At 33.7% G+C, this 21,363-nt stretch overlaps 1 protein-coding gene across 1 annotated transcript in view; it reads right to left on the reverse strand.

Moving 5' to 3' along the window:
• The window catches only part of Ppp1r3a (protein phosphatase 1 regulatory subunit 3A), a 39,116-nt gene extending 18,463 nt beyond the window's left edge, over nucleotides 1–20,653 (reverse strand). The window contains exon 1 of the mRNA XM_076834081.2: nucleotides 19,843–20,653. Within this exon, the coding sequence (XP_076690196.2) occupies nucleotides 19,843–20,630 (788 nt within the window). The 5' untranslated portion in view covers nucleotides 20,631–20,653. The remainder of the gene's footprint in view (nucleotides 1–19,842) is intronic.
• Nucleotides 20,654–21,363: the final 710 nt, after the last annotated feature.

Consider the following 21,363-nt stretch of genomic DNA (forward strand, 5'->3'; position numbering starts at 1 on the left):
GCTTTCCTAGGGTATAAGAATTGCTTATTGCTTACTGTTTCTTTTCATACTGTTATGTTGATTTTTTCCTAAAAGCGGGCATTTTAGCATTCTGACATTTCCTAACTGCTTATGTATTGGAGGAAGAAGGAAAGTGGAGACATAATTAACGAGAGGTAAAATTCAGAATATATTTGCCAGTTACTCCAGCTACCAAGGTTTTTCCTTTGGTGCTATCGTAGCAGTGTTCTCTTGATCAGGAATAAAACAGAAGAGAAATATCTGATCAAAAGAGAGATAATTGAGATAACTGTCTAATTGTGAACACAAGTGTCTAAGGGAAAAACTTTAAAGGCATTATGCAGAAGGAATTTAGGATGAAAAGATGCATTAAGTTCAGTTCCTTGATGATAATGCCAGAAAAGAAAACAAAATGAATATAATTCTGCATTATTAACAGCCATTGAAAGAAGTAGGAAATAATCTCCAGGGGGAAACATCAGAATTTTTAATGGATTTATTATTCCCTTTATATGCTGATTCTGTGGACTAATATCTGACATGGTAAGGGGCATTGGTTTTTGTGGGCTTCACATTCCTTATCTTTAAAGTGAAAGCTCGGGATTAGATTAGGGATCACAAATACAACTCTGCTCATGCTGACCTCCCTCTCCAGAACCCATGGCAGACACTGATAACAGATAAAGGGGCTTCCTTTGCTAAGCCCAGATTGAACTCATGACTTTAACACAGCTAGGCAGCCACTACCCATCACCCTGTATTGTTCAAAATGGAATCAAATTTTCTTCTCAGTTTTGACATGAAATAACACACTTTTCTGCTTGAGAGCTCGAATAGGAGTATAATTTAGAATATGTTAATTTAAAAATACCTTAACTTTAAGACACAGTTGCTGGCTGAATCAATGGAAATAACTGCTAATTTAAAACTGCAATGTAGCCAAAGATAAATTCTCAATTAAATCCTAGTCAGTGTTATCAATTCAAATTTAATTCCACAGAAATCTCACCTGTACTACTTGTGACGTAGTCTTATTATTTCTGCTGTGTGTTATAGAATGATGTATTCCATATCATTTTATTTATAGCTAAGTAAAACTTTTCAAATATTGGAGAATTATCAATCTCTGCAATTAATTAAATAAATAAAATGTATTGTATAAGATCTTTGAGTTAATTTATTACATTAAAATGTAATCACAAACCATGAGAGACCACAAATTCTTTGTGGAGACCATACTGAACTGCTCAAACATTCAAGTAACTAAGAACATACTACTACCTCAGTGTCTATGTGAGTCATCTGCCTATTTTGCATAATGTTGAATTATTACTTTTCTAAAACTCATCTCTTTCAATTTATAAATTAGAACACTATATTGCCTTATGCTTGCACTAGAAAATGATGGTACTTTGCTTTCTTGATGCAGGAAATTTCAATAGCAGAGAAAGAAATTGAAGGACATCATCTTGTTGGAAAAAAATCTTTGGTAATACTCCTTTCCAAAGTGTCTTCATTTTCTAACTTTTCATTTTCTACCAAGAATTACAGGGCTAAAGCCTCTACAACATTAGTGGAAGGTGCTATTTTTTGTAATGCACCCCAAAGAATCAGGGAGAAAGATACTTCTGGTACTTTATTCTGTCATTGAGTGGAGCACCATGTACAATTCTGGGAGATGTGTGCTTTCTAATGAGGCACTAGGTTGTGAAGAGCCAGTGCATGATTAAATGGAATCATGAAAGTAAAAATGTGGATTCCCCACCAAAAAAAAAAAAAATTGCAGGTTGCTTTGAACTGAGATGCAAATAAAAGCAGAATTCATGAATTTTAAGTGGAGAAAGAACTATGGAAAAATCTGGCATGAAGGACTCCTCAGCCACAACCTGCCAATACTATGGACAGAAACATAAATGTTTTTTAAGTGATGAATACTAGAAAACAACTCTTCAGTATTGCTTTTATGGTAGATCACAGATTTTGTGTTTGTATTTTAAAAAATGTCATTTCTTCAATATAATGATTAGGACTTTTTAACAAAAATTAAAATAAAGCAAAGCAAGTTGGAAATGTTAAGATATTCAGTGCCTTGTTGTGGTTATTTTGATTTAAACGTTAGGAAATCATTTCTTAGTTTGTGAGACAGTTCTGGGTTGCCATGCAATCAAATAAATGAATATATAGTATTTCCTGTAATACTTTTAATTTTTTATACAATTAGTTACTGCTTTTAGTTTTAATAAGTGTTTAGTAGTCTCTATGATATGAAGTCTGTTGGTATTCAATTCCATTTTCAATTAACTCCATTTCAAAAACAGGTTTTTAAACTAGCTCTACTTATGCTAATCATATTATAAATTAATACATCAAGGAAAACAGAAATAGGGCAAATTGCGCTAGACGGTTTGTATTAAGATCCAAATAAGAGACCCATTATCACACTAGATTTGTTTTTAACAGCATTTGAAAAGTTTTTTAGGCAGGCTCAGTAAGTCTTAAATCATTATTTCTAAATTTAATGCTTTTGTGAACTTACGTCACAGTTAAAATTACCCTAATGCACCTTTTTGTCAATTCTTCACAATAGTATTACAAAAGGAAGGGAGAAGAGGACACATTTAAAAAGCAAATGAAAAAGAGCTCAATGGAAGTCTATTAGGCTACCTGTTGATGAGCATATAAGAGAGTCATTAATATGCGGATCATTGACATGATAGGCCATAATGACTCCTCCAGGGACATATCAGTCTATTGTGTCAGAGACTAGTTAGAGATTCATTAATGTGAAGACTTGTGACTTCTTAATATACAAATTATTAATGCAAAGCACTGAGGCATACCTCACAAATGTCCACATTTTGTGTTACACATTTTCTTTGCCAACCCCTCACCCACACCTTTTGTGAACTATTGTCTTTCTTCCATCTTCTGTCACAGACACTTCACAAAGGATTCTACAACTCGTGTGTAGAAGCCTACCACAGCACTTTCAAAGACCTCCTGCCTTCAGCCCGTTTCTTTGATTTAAGGCAGATTTGTACACATGAACCATTGGAAGCCTTTTGACTAAATCAGTCAAAATTTAGGATAAAATATGATTTTACATATTTATTCAGTGTCAAATTGACTTTTGGCTTATGACAGAACAAAATGAAGAAAGCACTGTTTTTAAAAAAATGGAATTCTGAAACATGAGTAATACAACCAGCAGCCGAATAACTTGGGCTGAAGTAGGAGAGGAAAGGGCAATGGAATAGGAAAAAAAAAATGAAGAAAACAGAGAGAAGCTTAAGAGAGAATATAAGGAAAAAAAGAGCAATTAAGCCAGGGAAAAGTAAATATCTATACCCATGTCACACATTAAATGAGAAAATGGACTTAAATCACTTTTTGCCCAGAACACAGCAGTGTCTATAAGTATCAGCTCTTATTATTGTGATGGGACTTTGCATTTATGCAAAAATAATGAAATTAATGTTCACAGTTGCTATTCATACTATATGAAAAATAATATCACTGAAAGATGTTCAGCCTTAGAAAAAATACTCTATAAAAAAGGGGGATCAAACTTTTATTCCTGCAAAAATGACCTACAGAATCTATGGAAAGGTATTAAATTGTCTTTTGAAGCTTATCCACATACCATATAATGAAAAATATGTTACAGCATAACTTTCCATCTGAGACTTTATGTACTGCCTGTATTCACTTTCTTGCCACTTTATTATTTGAATCTAATCTAAAATACAATAATTTTATTGCTATTTCTCTACTAAATTTCAGAAGAAACAGTTCCTTGTAAACTACATATGGCCTAAACTCTTGCAATTTGTTTACAGAAGTTTATATTTATTTAATATCCATTCCCCATAAAAATCATTAATATAACTTTTAAATTAACTTCACTACTTTGAAGAGATACTACCTAGTTTTTATTTAACATTCTTTAAATAGGAGGCAATATTATTTTTAACATAAAAAACATTTGATATACTTGTCACAAGCAACTAATTATAGTTTGTATTCTGGCTAATATTAATTTCATAACTAAAGGCCAGAAAACACCCAACAGTTATTGGTCCTACCCAGGTTCAGAGGTGATGAATGAATATGTAAATTAAAAGAAAGAAGTCCAACTGATTCAGGAAGATCACAGTACCATCTCGTTTTCTTTAGATCCTATCACTGGATATGATAGAGGTAGTAAGAAGGAGTTCAAAAATGCAAGATGGCTCACCAAGAGGGCATTTTGGGTCTCCTGATAAAATAGAGCAAAGTTCATACACACACACAAAAAAAAATCCTAAGACAATGAAGTGGGGAAGGCTAACAGGGACTGTGGTTAGAAATTAGCACCAAAAAAAAAAAAAAAAAAAAAGTATGCTGTTTAAGGAAAGAGAAACCACATACAAATGGGAACAATAAGGATCAGGTTACTGAGGAAGTTGGGCCATGTACTGAAACTGCTAAAAGTGTTGGGTACAGGAGCCAAGTTCTGCTGAGATGCAGTTATGTTAACAAAAGGAAGATCTTGGCCACACTTTCAGCAAGACAGCAGGACTTTATAATCAACACTGTGCAGAACACTGCTCTCAAATGCTTTTAAAAGACTCAGTACACCAACTGAATACCATGCTAAATCCGAATAATGTTGGAACCAATTCAACACGAATTCACTCAACAAATATTTAAAATGTGTTAGATATTAGGCTAGAAGTTAAACACCACTAGCTCAGGTTAAAGTTGAATGAATTGTGCCTTTATGAAGCTTATAATTTAATAAAAGATAAAAACAAACCAGTATTTGAAAATCACGACTGCATATCTCATAACTGGTATGTTTCCCTCTAGAGGAAAATAATAAGAGCACTAACCCAAATTTAGGGAAGAGAGGTGATCATGGAATGTTTCCAGGAGGAGAAAATATTTCATCTGAGACATGAAACCTCAATGATTACTCAGAAGATGCAGGAGCAGGAGGATATTCCAGGCAATCAGAGTACCATTAGGCATTTAATGGGAGACATTCTGTCTACCCGCTTCTCCACAGATTTAAAACTTAAGCAAATACTAATATAGTTTCTATCAGCTCAAGGGCACATCCCTAGGATAAACCTAGTTTGCCTGAGAAAGATCAAGACTGCCAAAAGAATTTATTCTTTGTTCTAGCCAAAAGTCTGAAGATGAGCCTCTGTTCACAATTTATTAGAGCATTTACTACAAAGGATTCACAAATTTGAATCCTCCCTTCTCCCTTTTGAAATGTGTGTGCATCCCCTCTGATTGAAGAGTGCATTTGCTCATTCCTTTACAATGTAAGCATCCAAAAGGATAGGGCCTCTCCCAGTCTCTGTGGAAGGTCAGAATCCTAACTCAGACAATTGCCAACAAACAGACACAGCTAACCTAATCAGCATTTATATAGACCAACTCTTCCAAGCTCCTGTTTGCCTCCCTCTCTGCTCATTCATTTTCTGTTAAAAATGTCCAGTCAACTCTGCACAAATTTGAGTTCAGTTCAGTTCACACTTTCTTCTCTATTGCAATAGTCTATTAGTGATTAAAAGCTGTCCTTACCATTTTATGACTCCAAACAGAAAAAAATAAATACTGATGTTTGCTTCATTTAAATGGATGCTTCTATTTTAAATGGAAATTAACCCTACCATGCTGTATAGTGTTGTTTACCTCAAAGAAATGTGTTCTTTTCTCCAACTTACCACACAGGTGAACTTTAATAAATATTTTATTAAGCATATCTATGGTATCTCAACATCTCACTGTTCTTAATGTTGCTATTCATTTCTATGATTTTTTTGCCACATTATCAAATGTATGATTTCATTCAGATTTACTAAATTCCCTTGACATAAATAGCATTATTCTTTTGGTGGATATTGCAACTAATTAACAAATTATCAGTATTTTAAAATTATACCTCAGAACACCATTTATGTTGTTTACTCCATCCATTCCTAGCCTGGCACTCCTCAGAAACATGCAGAGAGCCTTTAAAACATACCTGTGCCAGGGATTTGCCCCAGACCAAGTAAATTTAAGTCTTTGTGGTCAGGCCTGAGGACGGGTGGTTTATTTTTCCCTTTTCTCTACACAGCTGAGTTTGAAAAACACTGGTTTATACTACTATGCCACAACTGGTTTTCAGTACATGAAGGTATGGTTATGATGAAATTAAGTTCCTTGCTAAAAATATTCTGGGATAGGGTTAGGGAGGAGATGGGTATACATAATCAAAAGCACAGGCTTTCATATCAATTGTACACCAATTGTATTTCTGCTACTGTTGGAGCTGTAAAACAATTTTCATTCATTGTGACTTAAATATTCACAGTAAATTTAAACTTGCTTAAAAAAACTATAAAGAAACCTAGATATTCTGGGGGGAGAGGATAAAAGATATTCATCATTTCTATGTTAACAATTATTACTTATTATAAAATAGGCCAAGTTTATGAAGATTTGTACTTGGACTAGCAAAATGTTTTCCAGTTGGTATGCTAAGTGGCAAATTGCCCAAACAATTATGGTAAATGCAAACGCCCTAAAGTGTATGGTCATGTGCACAAGTAGGTTGGCTCTCATAAAAGAAACAATCAGTCTTGGGTGAAAATAATAGAGATGAGATGATAGTTGCTAAAAAAAAACAAACAAACAAACAAACAAAAAAAACAGAAGGCAGAACAAGAATATATTGTTTAAATTCAAGTCCACAGATATACTAAGAGTGTAATATGCTTGGATTTGATCATGTGCAGATAATATTTCATACAAAATGCCATAACCACACATATTCTTGTCTTTTCATGACATGGTACATAAGTGAAACCACTTGCAAGATTATAGTTGCTGTCTTTCAGAATCACTTTCAATGGTTAGCTTGATTTTTATGTACATAGTGCTGATTTTAAGAAAAATTTTTTATAAATACCAATTTACATAAACTTATTCAATCTGTCTAGTACTTAAAGTCTATTTTCAAGATAATGAGAATATTTTGAAAATAAAACAATAATAGCTACAATGATTTAGTGCTTTTTAAAGATAACCTTAGTGTGGGATTTCTTCTTTGAGTAGGTTGTTACACAATTCCACCTTCACTCTAACAATTATTAACCAGGTTCTTCATCCAAAAAGATGGACTTATAAGACACATTTTAAGGATCTGAACTCCCAGAAGGCCAGAGGAAAGAAGAAAAAGGGCTCAGAAGAGTTTAGTGTCAAAGACAAACTACCCCCAATTGTATGTGTTCATTTGTGCCTTTCCTGTACTCTTTTTACCCTCAGATATCCTTTGGGTAGAAGTCACCCTCATGGAAAATAACTCTTGTGGAGTTCACAGGAGACCAGAGAAAATTAGAAGACAAAGGTTCATCACTTGAACATGGTGGAACCAAAGATGAACAACTCCCCCATTCTAAAATACAATCCCCAACTCTATACACTGGCCTCAGTGTGTGATTTATTGATGAGTAAACAGATCAGGTTGTAATCCAACACTTAGGAACTGTATAATTCCTATACAGCAGCCAGCATCAGACTTTTTAAAATAAAAGCAATATCCTGTCACTGGTAAGCTGAAAATTCTTCAATGACCCCCTTCATTTACATTCAGAATAACAGTTAAAGACTATAGTGAGTGAAAATGCTGTCCACATGCTCCAGACAGTCTCTCTGACTTCATCTCCTACTCACCTTCACCCACTCTGCTTCAGTCACACTGGCCCCCTGGCTACTTTTTAAACACTCTTGCTCATGTTCTCCTCAGAGAATTTGCACCAGCTAGTCCCTTAAGCACAGAGCACTCTTTTCCCATATAACTTCATGGCTGACTCTTTTCAAGCTTCTGATCAATCATCACCTTTTTAATGAAGCACATCCTTTAGTTAAGGAAGAAGATATTCCATATTCTATTTACTCTTCTCTGCATTTTATTTTCTCAATTGCACTTATCATCTTCTAACATAACTTGCTTCTTATTTAGTCTATTATTAGTTTTCCTGTCTAAAATATAAGCTACGTGAGGACAAAGGATGTCATTTTTTTTCATGGATACATCCACAGAGTTTAGGATCATTCATGGAATGTAATATGCATTTGATACATATTTGTTGAATGAATGTTTTTTTCACTATCATTTTGCAAGCTGAAGAGCATACAGCTCTACTGATATTCTGATAATTCTTTTCTTTCATGTCACTGTTATTAAAGAAGAAAACATATTTAAATAATTTCCATGTATCCATCCAAGAAGATAAAGACCAAACTTCTTGGACTAGTCTTTTATATTAAGTTCAAATATTAACCTTAGATTTTAAAGAAAGAATTTGGATCAAAATTAATGACAACAGGAAATAGCCCTTACTACAGGACTATTGTTGCAAGATGAAATATCTAAAACTCAAGCAGGTATGGTGGTGCATATCTACAATCTCAGCAGCTAAGAGAGGCTGAGGAAAGAGGATCACAAATTCTGTAAGTTCGAGGCAAGTCTTGGCAATTTAGCAAGACATTGAACAATTCAGCAAGACCCAAACAATAGAAAATTCTTCCCAGAAAGTCTTTAATCCAATCTTACAAATAATATTTTCAATGGAAACCTATTCAGATTTATATATTAAAAGTTTATGGGAAAAATACAAAATGTCTGTAATTTAATTTTTAGCTAATTTACTTGAAACAGTTATTCTGAAATGGTGAAAAAAAATTTTATCAAGGTCATGCATCAGCTACTCAATAATACATTTATACTTTGGATAGGGACTTCAAGTTTTATACACAGAGTTATGTAAGGTATTGGGAACTACAGTAAAATTCTTAATGAACTCTGAGAAGTTAAGTGTGGTGATATAAGAGTTAATTGATATATCATTAAAAATGAAGCATGTTATTATTTTGGCAATAAAATTTTACGATTATTCAGACCTTATGCTAATGTCCTAAAATACATGTTTGCTTCTTATTATTATCATAAAAGCAAAACATAATTTTAAAAGTTTTTCAAGTATTATGTCTAATGATTGTAGTACCAATAGAATTCCCCTTGAGTTTGTTTAGATATATGCACGTGAGTGTAGTCCTGAGGATTACCCAGGGGCACTCTGATACTGAACTACACTTCCACTCAAGTTCTTCTTCTTCTTCTTCTTCTTTTTTTTTCTTTAATTTTATTTTGAGACAGAGTCTTGCTAAATTGTTGAGGCTGGACTGGAACTTGTAATTCTCCTGTCTTAGCCTTCCATGTAGGTAGGATTACAGGTATGTGCCACTATGTCCAGAAAGCTCATTAATATTTTTTCAGAATACTTTAAACATATTCTATATTCAGCAAAATCAGCAATTGGCTACAAACTAAAAAGTAACCACTGCTTGAAGTTTTTAAAAGTAAAAAAAAAAAAAAAGTTGCCTATAAGAATCAAAGCAACTGAATTCCTCTGCTATATAGTTTTAAAATATTAATATGCACAAATGTGAGAATTATTTATATTCTTCTGAATTTTTATATAAATATAAATTATATCAAAATAAAATTAAATAGTATTCATTAAAGTGTGGCAGACACATATCACTACCTCATTGTAGGACTTAAGTTAAAAAAAAGTTATATACATTACATTTCTGACCTCATAAACCTGGCATTTAGTTGGGAAAAAGAGGACAATTATAACTTTGGGGTTTTTTTTTAAGTGAAGAAAAGGGCAATATTTGACTAAACACCAGATGAATGATGGAGGCATTAAATGCCATTCTTAAGGAAGGGAAGAATCTGAATAATTTGGAGACACCAAGAAAGCTTCAGGAGGAAAAATAAAAATTTGAACTTGTCCTTGATAGAAAGTAGGAATAGGATAGTCAGAGACAAGAAAAGTCAGCTTTCAAGTAGGCTAGTGGCATGGATTGAAACAGTAAAAACAAGTGGAAGAGCTAGAGTTTACATATTGAAAACTTTAAAAATACACGTTTGGCTCTGTTCATCTTTACATATAATTTGTTATAATTTAACCAAGTAAGTCCAAATGTTTCTTTTCAACACCCTGCCTATGTTATGACCAACAAAATATAGCTACAGAATTGTATTTTTTTGGTTCATGATTTAAGTGTAGTAATACATGATCTTATTTGAAAATTGCCTAAGCATTTATGGAAATGCTTTAGAGTAAAATAATTTTAGGATTTTTTCACAAAAATTTTTGCTTTCATCAAAACTACATATTTAAATACAAAATTCAAAAGTGATAAAAATAAAATGTAATAGACCTTTAAAAATAGTAAATAAAATGTAATAGACCTAAAAAAATAGTCATGTATGGGGAGTACCTAGAAATGCCACCATTGTAAACATTCTGACTAAACTGATATAGAGGGCAGTACATCAAAGGTCTTCTTCCTTCCAGACATACAATTATAATATTCAACAGTAAATCTCTTGCTAAATATTATTTTCTTTATCTATAAATAAGTTTCATCAGATGTAATAATGGCAAACACAAACCTATTCATCTAAGGATAGCTTTTTAAATTTGTATTCTGTAGGCTGCCACTCTATAGGGAAATCCTGCCAGAAATATTGTTAATTTAAAAGAAGCATAACAAAGTAATGCAAGTCCCATAATGTGGATAGATCTACAATAGGCCTTGGGCTCAGGTTGAACTAAATAAGTTTTATGAGATTTGTAAACAAGTAACTCAAATGTCTGCATAACTGCCATTGTCAACAAAGATGACTTGATTTGATAGCTTTGAATGAGATGTTACTAATATAGAAAATGTACACTATTTGAAGAATGTTTTATATGCACTATACACACATGTGCACATACACACAAAACTGAATGAAGAGCTTACATGTATATATGTGTGTATGAGTGTATTTTCCACAGAAAAAGCAGTGGAATTTCCTAGATAAATTATCAACTAGATTGGCTGCTCTAGTTCTCTACATATATTCACTGATTAGAACAAAGAGCTGTTACTTAAAATTGTATACAAACATACAGACACATCATACACATGCAATCATGAAATTCACATATATTCAAATGATTTGTGCTTGTAAATAAAATATTAACCTTTTCTACAAAAGAATAGACTTAAGCTTATTTAAATTTCACTTGTTCTGCATTACATTTGATTTTTCAAATTTACTCAAATTCTTTTTAAATATCTTTATGTTCTTAAATGAAATTTTGTTTAATAACTAGATGTCTAGAAATAGCATAACTATAATTCTAAGTTATTCTCGGTTTATCTAAGAGGTTTTCAGGAATTCTACTATAGCTATATTTTTAGGTAGCACTGAAGAAAAAACAATAACATTCTGAAGTATTTTTAAATTTCTAATTTTATAAAATGGTCTCCTTCCATTCTCTGGCTTCCAAAGAAATAGCATAATAATAATATCTTCAATACTCAGAACTGAAAGCTAAGTGTGCTGGATTAGGAAAGCTCCTTAGCCAGCCAGCTGTTAACCCATTGGCTGCCCCTGATGCAGCAGAGCCAAAAAATGTAAGACCCTGTAATAAGGATTTTATTCACCCCTAGAAGAATTCAGCTAGCGATGGGTTTTTACTTTTCTGACTTTTGCATTAAAATGTTACAAACTAGTTTACTAGTTTATTAGCTTAAGCCTCTGGGGGGAAATCTAAAGTTATTGAGGTTATTTGACAGGGAAAGTAGAAATCAATGAGAGAAACCATATAATTCTGCTTAACTTTGAGTATAAAGTATAGGAATTCCAACATTTAATTCAACTGGAAGAGAATGAATGACTGAAGACAGAATAATATGAAAGACTATAGTAGAGACATAGAACTTCCTTACAGAATACATTACTAAAGAATACAATTGTCCAGGAGATAATTAAAAAGAGACACACAATCATTTGACTCCAGTGGTTTTCAGAATAATTCTGCCTGAAAGCAAAGGACAGAATTAGATAGTTTCTTCTACAATATGAATCAAGGAAAATTGTTTGGAAATCAATGCCCTGGGCTGGAGATGTAGCTCAGTGGTAGAGTTTGCCTGGCATGCACAAGGTCCTGGGTTTGATCCTAAGTACTGAAAAAAAAGAAAGAGAGAGAGAGAGAGAGAGAGAGAGAGAGAGAGAGAGAGAGAGAGAGAGAGAGAAAAGAAAGAAAGAGAAAAGGATGAAAGAAAGAAAGAAAGAGAAAAGAATGAAAGGAGAAATTCAGTGCTGTATTAAGATCAGAAACATTGATAATTATTATTTTATGCACCTCCTTAAGATTATATATGAGGAAGGCAATCTCTTTTTCTGTTACATCTGAAAAAGATTTTTTCTACTGTTGAGTGCTTAAATAAACTAAATTGTATCAATATGTTATGAAATAACAAATTTTAATCTCCAAAAGGAGTTGTAGGTAAAATAAAATTTTCCAGCTTCATTCCATACACAGTTTGTGAAGCTGAAATTTACCTGAACAAAAATTCTGTGGCTTGCAGTTGGGTTAAGACATCTGCAGTAATTATTTTAACAATGAAAATTAGCTTGAGGTTTTTCTTTTAGAATTAGAGTCAACAGGTTAGGGTTGTACCTTGGCTTAATTTTGTAAAACAAATCAGAATACCACTAGTAGTTAGGGTTAGGAATCCTGATACTATCATGGGCTGGGAAGTGTTTTCACATGGTTAGGAAAAGCACTGTCACTATCCAGCATGATTAACAAGTATCTCTTTGGAGGAAGGGAAGTAGTTTGACCATTTGCTACTTCAGACTTCAAAAGGGGCAAAATTCAAGTGCACAGCTGCGCAAAGAGAGCCACTGTCTTACAATATTACAATTATAATTGTGAATTGAATAGCACTAATGGAAAACACAGATCATTTTCAGAGTAACTGGGGGGTGGGTGGATATTAAATTTTCCTAAGACATGTTTGTTTAATGTACAACCAGTCTACATCATCAAACAATACAGTGAAACAGTCCAGTTCAGTAATTTATTTCTATTCTTCATAAAAAAAAATTTAAACAGCAGGATGGCATTGTATTAAGCTTTCAAAATCAATTGTTATTTATCTAATGGATAATGATACCACCATGCTACTTACCCTTGGAAAGTTATCAGAGCAACAGAACAGAAAGCTGAAAAGATTTGAGAGATGTGTCCTGAGAAGCTTTTCCTGTTCATTTAGTGGTAGAATACAAAGAATGCTTTAAAATAGAGGAATTTAATAGAGGAATAACCAAAATGCAGTGATAGAGCTTATATTTTCTTAGAGGAAAAGAACTATATAAGCTTCATCTTCTAGTCATAGGTATAATGTTATGGTAGGTTGAATTGTATGAAGCCAATGTTTTGGTCCAAAAGAATCATCTTTAAAAGAACCATCTTAAGAAAAACCATGTGGTAGTTCCTTTAAAAATAGACCTAGTCTCTAACTTATGAACAGGTAATTTTCCAAAGTTTTTGTAACCTAGAAATTGCTGGAATTTAAAAATCATTTGTCCCCACAGAAGCATAAACATTAGTTTCCCTGGTTAGTGCCCAAGAGCTTATTGAACATGACTAATTTTGAAACTATTTATATTAGCCTGGGTTCTGGCAGCTGAAATGATAATGAGGGAAGAAAATATTTCTCCATTAATCTTAGACACAGAACCAGCTGCATACAAGAGTTTATCACATTGTGATTCAAACATTGGGATAGATGCACATATATGGTAGCTAATGTAGTTCTCATTGCAGCACTGCCAAGTAGAAATTATCATACCTGTTTTGCACCCTAATAAAATGGATAAAAAATGTAATATCTAAGTTCAAATATCAAATGTAATATCTAAGTTGGCAATTAGAGTTAAAGCCCAAATCTGCCTTACTATAAAGCTTCTGTTATTCCCATTATGGCTTCACTAGTTTTGGAATCCACAAGCACCAATACACAGACATACTCCAGACCCCAGAGCCTTTGGATCCCTTACCAGTTATATACTCAAACTTGCCTTGTACCCTATGGTACTCTCTGCTCTAAAATTATCCATTTCCATTGTTTCAAAATGCACTCAGAACCCTTCTGTGAAACCAGTTTCAAGGGATGTAAGATAGAGATAGTCCCTGTCATTCTAAAGATGTCTGCACTTAAGGGAGGGGTGAGGTGTGTGCACACATCCAAATATATAAACACACACACACGTAAATTCATGCAAGATTACAAAGTGAGGTATCAGAGTATAGATTATCTCTTAAATCTGACATGACACTGGGCAATCAGGCCCACCAGGAATCTATCCTGAGGTTACTTCCCATACATTATTCCTGTAGGGGTTTGGGGCAAGAACCTGGAATAGGTACAAAAATCACAGCTAACAGAATTAGAGGAAACTGAAAAACTACACTGGCTTATTTCACAATGGTGCCATCATTTCTTTGCCTAGAGCATTTTTGGCTCAGAGTTCTTGGACCCTGTTCCTTTTTTTTTTTTTTTTTTTTTTTTTTTTTTTTTGCAGGCTGCAGATGGGCTTCTGGTGAGTAAGTTAGGCTTACAGGAAGGAGCATCCACTCCAACCACAGCATCCATAGCACTTTCTTTCAGCAAGAGGTTGAGAGAATTCTGAATGATGAGAATCCCTCATTCCTCTTCTCTCCAAAAAGTTTCATACTAATCCCACAATAGTCTAGGCTAATGGGGGTACAGATTTCCACAAAACCAGGAAGCTGTGAAGCCCTGGTAGACCTCCAAGGAAATTCTAGGCTAGTTGGCTTCTTGCTGTCAACCAGCTGGCAGCTTCCAACACCCTCTTGATGGGCCTGTGCAGCTGTGTTTTATGTTTCCATAAGTCCTTGCCAAAGCCCCCCACCCCTTAAACAGACCCAGCTTCCACAATTAGCAGGGACTCAAAATGAGTTAGTTATGGAATACCTTAGGTCCCAGAGGCCTCATGGAGATATTTACACCTCTTTGGACTATTTCCAGGACCCCAGATTATGCTATACTGGTAAATGAAGGAAGTCTCACAATCCAATGGCTCTATCTGGAACTTGTAACATGGCCATATCTTGTGCCCCATTTTCCAATGCTTTTCTTAGCCTCATTTTAACAATTTTACCATCCTGGAAGATAAACTCTCCACATTCTTAAAATATGCTTTAGAAAAAAAAAATTTGTCCCTTTCCTGAATGTGCCTGGTTCTATTACTCTAGTATATAAAAAAAAAAAGAAATATTGAGTACTAATCATTTTTTCCCTTGGCATTAAAGTCATCTAGGGTTATATTTGCATTAACCTGGCCAAGTTATAAAAACCATCCAACACCTATATCATGCTGTTTCTTTGCTTAAAATAATAAATTGGTTTCACTTAATAAAATACAAAACCAGATGAAGTCAACCTGTGTACCCAACAGTTGAGAACATACATTAAGCTGGTAGAGAAAAAAACAAGGTGCTGAGGAGGCCACTCTCCTAGCCATCACCCAAGGTCAGTTATAGATCACACATTTGAGAAAAGCTAAAATATAAGTATTTCTTATATTTTGAAATATGTGGCTTCTATTGTATACCCAGAAAACCTGAGCTTGGGTTTGTTGTTTTCCTCTGTCTTGGGGACTTTCCTTGTCCTCATAGGCCCATGTCTCTAGGCACAATTCTCAATTGGACACTGCTGCCTAAACATAGGACCTGGCACACAGGTCCTTAAGAAACATGTGTTCAATTTGTTTTGGAACTTGAACAAGGAAACCTACAGTGTCTGGAGAAACAGTGCAAGTCCAAGAATCAGGAAATGAGTTAGCTGAACAAGGTTTGGTAATGATAATGACCATGATGATAGTTAGCTTTTGATGATTATATGCACCCAACACTCTATCTGAGAAACTTTAAAAATATAATCTCATTTACCTTAATCATCACAACACAGACTTTAGAACCCTATTTGACTAGTAACGTAACTGAGGCTTTGAGAAATAAATAGATCCGTAACCACATAGTTATTAAGCATATGTTTTGCTGGTATTAATGTGCACAAACTTTTCATGCCAAAAGTAATGCCTTTTTTTTACACTTTCTAGTCTGTTACTTCATTTTTCATGTGTAAAATTTTAATGGTTGCTAAGTTCTCTTTCAGTTTTAAGGTGCTCCAGATATAAGGTCACACATATCTCAGGAAAATTTACAGTTCAGTTTGCTTGTTGATTCCAAAGCTGCAAGAGGGTTGGGAGTGTAGCTCAGTGATATATATATAGTGCTTGTTTCACATGCACAAGGTCCTGGGTTCAATTCCCAGTGCTGGAAAAAAAAATTTGCAAAAGACAAAGGAATGACTTTTCAAACCTGAAAATTCAGGAAACCTGAAAAGAAATTGGAAATGGACTTAGAGGGAGCTTAAGACTCAACAGAGTTTTTCAAATATTCCTAAAGCTTGAGTTAGCATTGCCTTTTTATGGCAGCCAATATTCATTGATAACTCCCTCTGTTTGAGACACTACATCAAAAGTTTATGTGTATTACCTCATGGAAATCTCAAACCCTTATGGGGCACAGCCACTTTTATTCCCAAGTAATAGACAAGGAAACCAAACTTAGCTTGCCCAAGTTCACATATAGTAAAGTTAGAAATCAAACACAAAAATACTTATGAATTCTATAATTTTTCATTTTGAGAGTATACCATTTCTGCGTGCTATTTTATGCTTATCTATCTATGTTCACTTAATGTGATTTATATCTATGTCTTTCTTGTCATACATTTTCAAACAAACCCCATGGAATGTAGATCCATTTAGTAGCTTAGTTTGTTTGCTAGCACATAGTTCAGTGTTGGATATGTGGTGATACTTAACAAGTATCTCATGATGCATGCCTTTCAGTGCAATTAAATACCTTTGGGTCATTCTCAGTCACATGCCTCTCAGTTACAGACTCTGCTTTCCTCTCCCTATATATATTTCTTTCTGTCCAAAGTGGTTAAATTAGCAAGCATCAAAAGAAAATAGAAAGTCCACACCAATGTGAAGATTTGCCAAACTTGACCTGAGAAAAATCTCCATAGAGAAAACACAAGGCTTGGATGAATGATTGACATAACAGAAATCCTACCGCATAGTGTTCCCACAGTTCATCCCATACTTATTACAAGGGATTATTGACACTTTCAGAAGATACAATCTCAGGATCCTGATAGCAAATTAACTTTGGCATTAAGAGTAATTGAAGTTAGATGTTGCTCTGTGCACCAGGACAGACAATTTTCATTTTAACTCAGACTTCTTGGTTGCACAATATTATTAATCTACTTGCATGTATGAAGCAAAAATTCACATACATTTCTCTTCTGTTTTTATACTTTGAAAGAAATGACCTCCAATTACATAAGAAATGTACAAACACTCAATAAAAGACACTTTTAGATATTGTAACTATGTGGAAGGAGGAAGACATTGTAGAATCTATAATTTTTATCAAATGTGTTAGCTCACTTTAATTTTAGCCAAGTACACATTTTGTGAAATAACACTAATAAGGTGTGCTCTTTTTCTCTATTCTCAAATTCTTCACAATGAAATCCAACTGCTATATTCATTTAGAAATTTGATAATGCTCTCTTGTGTGAGTTTTAGGAATATTTGAAACCCCATTGCATATAAATTATATCATGGAAAAGCTGTATAAATATTCTATTATGGCACATGCTGTTCTAAGGATCTGTCAGGATTTCCTTTATACACTCCATTTTGAGTGGTATATAAATCAGATGTAAAAATTCATGTTGGACTGAAACTCAGCACAAAAAGCCTCCTCCAGAGGCAAATGCTTTTTTCAAAGTGTGGTTTGAATTATGTTGGTCATTTTTAAGTTATAGAAGTGCAGAAAATATATTTGTGGTTTTGAAGGAGAGAGATTTTTTCCATTTTTATAACTCATTAGGAAACTTTACAGGCCTTTAGACCATTTTGTGGTTTAGTTCTTCTCAGGTTTTTCCCCAAAGCAATATTAAAACTTGAATGGTGTCCGCTATGAATCCATTGATGACTGTTCTGAATATAAATGTCTGTGCAGGTATAGAGAGTTGTACATATCTTCAACCAGGAGAAGTTCCAATAATATCATGACTGAGATAGAATATTAGGCCTCTATTCTGCTTTTGGTATCCAAATTTAATATATCAAAGGAATCCCCTACCTAAACTGTAGTTCAGTGTGGATTCTTTTTCATTATAAAGCGGCATCTTTAAATTGCAGGAAAATCCACTGAGTTAAATGCTGCTTCTTTTATGAACCCTTTGACAATAAGGCTATACCTTTCTTAAATTCTGTTTGCTCTCACTTACAGAGCAACCTGCAGCATGTTTAACAGATATTCACTGATGATTATCTCATGCATAAAGTATTTAATACATGCAAGTGTATGTAGAGAAATTAGTGTGCTAAATACCATTATTTTGTTTCTACAATGAGTATGCTGTTGAGTAAGTTTATAAACATTTAAACTATTGTTTTCACATATATACAATTATGATTCTATTAACTCTCTTAACAGCATCAGTTAAAAATCTGAAAAAGTTGGATTTGGACTAAGAGAGTTGACACAATTCACAAAGTTGATTAAGTTACTCTTTCAAATGACTTTAAAAGAAAATGAAAGTAAAAATACTTCATATGCTGGAATTGCTTCAACCTACACTACATTTAGTTCATTAATGCATTAAAACAACACATTTAGTAGTTACTATTTATTGTCCTATACATTAAAACAAAATGAGGTTGAAAAGTTCCAATGTCATAGCTTATAGGTTTTTTTCACTAAATTCTACATAGAGAACTAAAATCGGTGTGTTTTCATTCCTACTACCATTCCCTTTTCATCGTATTACATTATTTCTGATACAGTTACTAAACTCTTCATGTTTAGGGACAGTTAGAATAGATCACTCAGAGGATAATCAAATATTTGCCTGTGGCGAGAGGAGCAGTGTGGACTTGTCCTTCGGGACACTGTGCAGAGCAGAAAGAGACTAACTCCTCCTGAATACTTTATCTACTAACCCAGTGTCATGGAACTTGGCCAACACTGCACTATCGAGAGAGCTGAATGCCAGGGATTTTTTTTTTTTTTCACATTAATAGGAGAGCAGGGTTACTAATGAGGGGTCACATCCCAAATCTCTAATCTATATAGCTGAATATCCTTATTTCTATTTGGGTCATATTTTATTCTGCTCCATTTACTTTTAGTAAATTATACTAATTTGGGTCCCCTAATCTTACATTTGGTTATAATTATAAATTATATGTAATTTATATATCATTCACATACTTAACATCATTCTGCTAGTTTATAATTTAAATATTATCTCTTATGATTTAACTTAACATGTATCACTCCAAAATTCCCTATATGCCTCAATTAGTCATTAAAATATTTTGTTTTCATTTTTGGGAAAGGTCTAAAAGTTTCTGAGAACTATGTATATACTGAATATATAGTTTTATGTTAATCAGAAATGTTTCAAAGTAGAGCACAGACACTTTAAAAGTACTAAAAATAAATATACTTTAAATGTCAAAATAAATAGCTTATGAAGAGTCTGAATTTCATGGTTTAAAATTAATTTATAACTTATTAAGCAAGTAATACACATATTACAGTTCCCCCACCATCTATTACTTTATACCCATTTTTTTCACATTTATAGAAGAAATAACAGAACTATTTGACTAGCATTGACCTTGTTAAGCCTGACACCACTGTTTTACATAGCAGGCAGTATATCTTTTTTAAAGTAACTATTTTCTACAGCATGTGATATAAAGGACAGCATTAAAACCTTTCAAGATGATGAATAACAAATAACTGCAAGATATATCCTCACCTTGATTTTACCTTTAAGCAGCCTTTTATTTGTCTATTAGAAACTTCTTCCCGTGGTTTCGCAGGCTCTGGCTCTTGTTCTTTCTTTTGACAAACCAGTGCATAATTTGTGCCATTATTATTTGACCAAAATGTACCAACAGAAGTTTCATAACGTATACAAAACTCAACTTTACTGCCATCTTTTTGATAAGGAGGAACTAATGAAATCTTAAAGGAGAACTGATCAGTTTCACCATCACATGAATTAGGAACATATTCTGCTAAAATGTCATAATGTGTCTGCCAGTCATCTAAGGACATTCTCACATACACTAACTTCTCAAAAGAAATATTCAAAACTCGAATAATGCCTTTCATACTTGTAGACCCAGGAAGATATTCAGTTGACTCTAATATCGCTTTCTGTACTTGAAGTTGTTGCATGAGATCTTCTTTTGAAGAAGGCAAATCGAAGAGTGGAGATAGTACATACTCTTCAGTATGGAAAACATCCTTCTTTAAGTCAAAATTGGTTGAAACACTCGGTAATTCCCAGCAATCAAATTCTTTAATGGACACAAGATTGAATCCAAAGTTGTCAGCAAATGAAACTCTTCTGGTACCTGAAGTTGGGGTGTCCAGGTACATGTCTTCAGAAGATTCAGAACCTCGTCTACTGGGTTGAGGAGAGAAGCCAGGCTTGAAGGTATCTCCAACGTCTTCATCTTCACAAACAGAATCAGATAAATTAGGAACTTCTAAAAAATTATCTTTGCTAATCTGACTGGGTACTTCAGAAGGCTCCATTGGGCTCTCTGATATCAAATAAGAGAGAACTATACAACTAGTAGGGGCTGATATTTGAGATACTGAGGCTTAAAATAAGTGTAATGTTACAGTTGACATTGCAAAAAGGAGTCAGCTCTATAAATAGGCTCAATGGCGTGTAAACTATGCTAGCCTGCCTCCAAAGGCCTTTAATATGATAGTATCCACGCTTGCTCTCACCAGTGTGTCAGATTTAACTCTCACTATTGAAAGTTGCATTTGTTTATGAACTGAATTCCAAAGAGGCACTTATAGAACACTGTTCACTGTTAGAAATTCTGAAAATTTAGGATGAAAATTTTTTTTAATATTTATTTTTTAGTTTTTTTCGGCAGACACACATCTTTATTTGTATGTGGTGCTGAGGATCGAACCCAGGCCGCACGCATGCCAGGTGAGCGCGCTACCGCTTGAGCCACATTCCCAGCCCGGATGAAAATATTTTAATTGGTTAATCTTAAAAACAAAAACTTAGAACATTTTAAAAAGAAATAAAACTAGTAAAATAATACTGAACTTATAGTTTAATTTAAATCAATCCATGGAGCTGGGAAAGGGAGACAGGGGAGTATAAGAACATTTATAGATTTGAGGAGATTTGAAGTCTGTTAATAATGATAGCAACAGTGATTGGAGACTTAAAATGTAAAATGTTTACTAGAAAAGGGTTAAATAGAAGTGTACAAATTTCTGAGGAAGGAAACATTATTTA

This window comes from Callospermophilus lateralis, chromosome 1 (assembly GCF_048772815.1).
Source record: "Callospermophilus lateralis isolate mCalLat2 chromosome 1, mCalLat2.hap1, whole genome shotgun sequence".
Lineage (NCBI taxonomy): Eukaryota > Metazoa > Chordata > Mammalia > Rodentia > Sciuridae > Callospermophilus > Callospermophilus lateralis.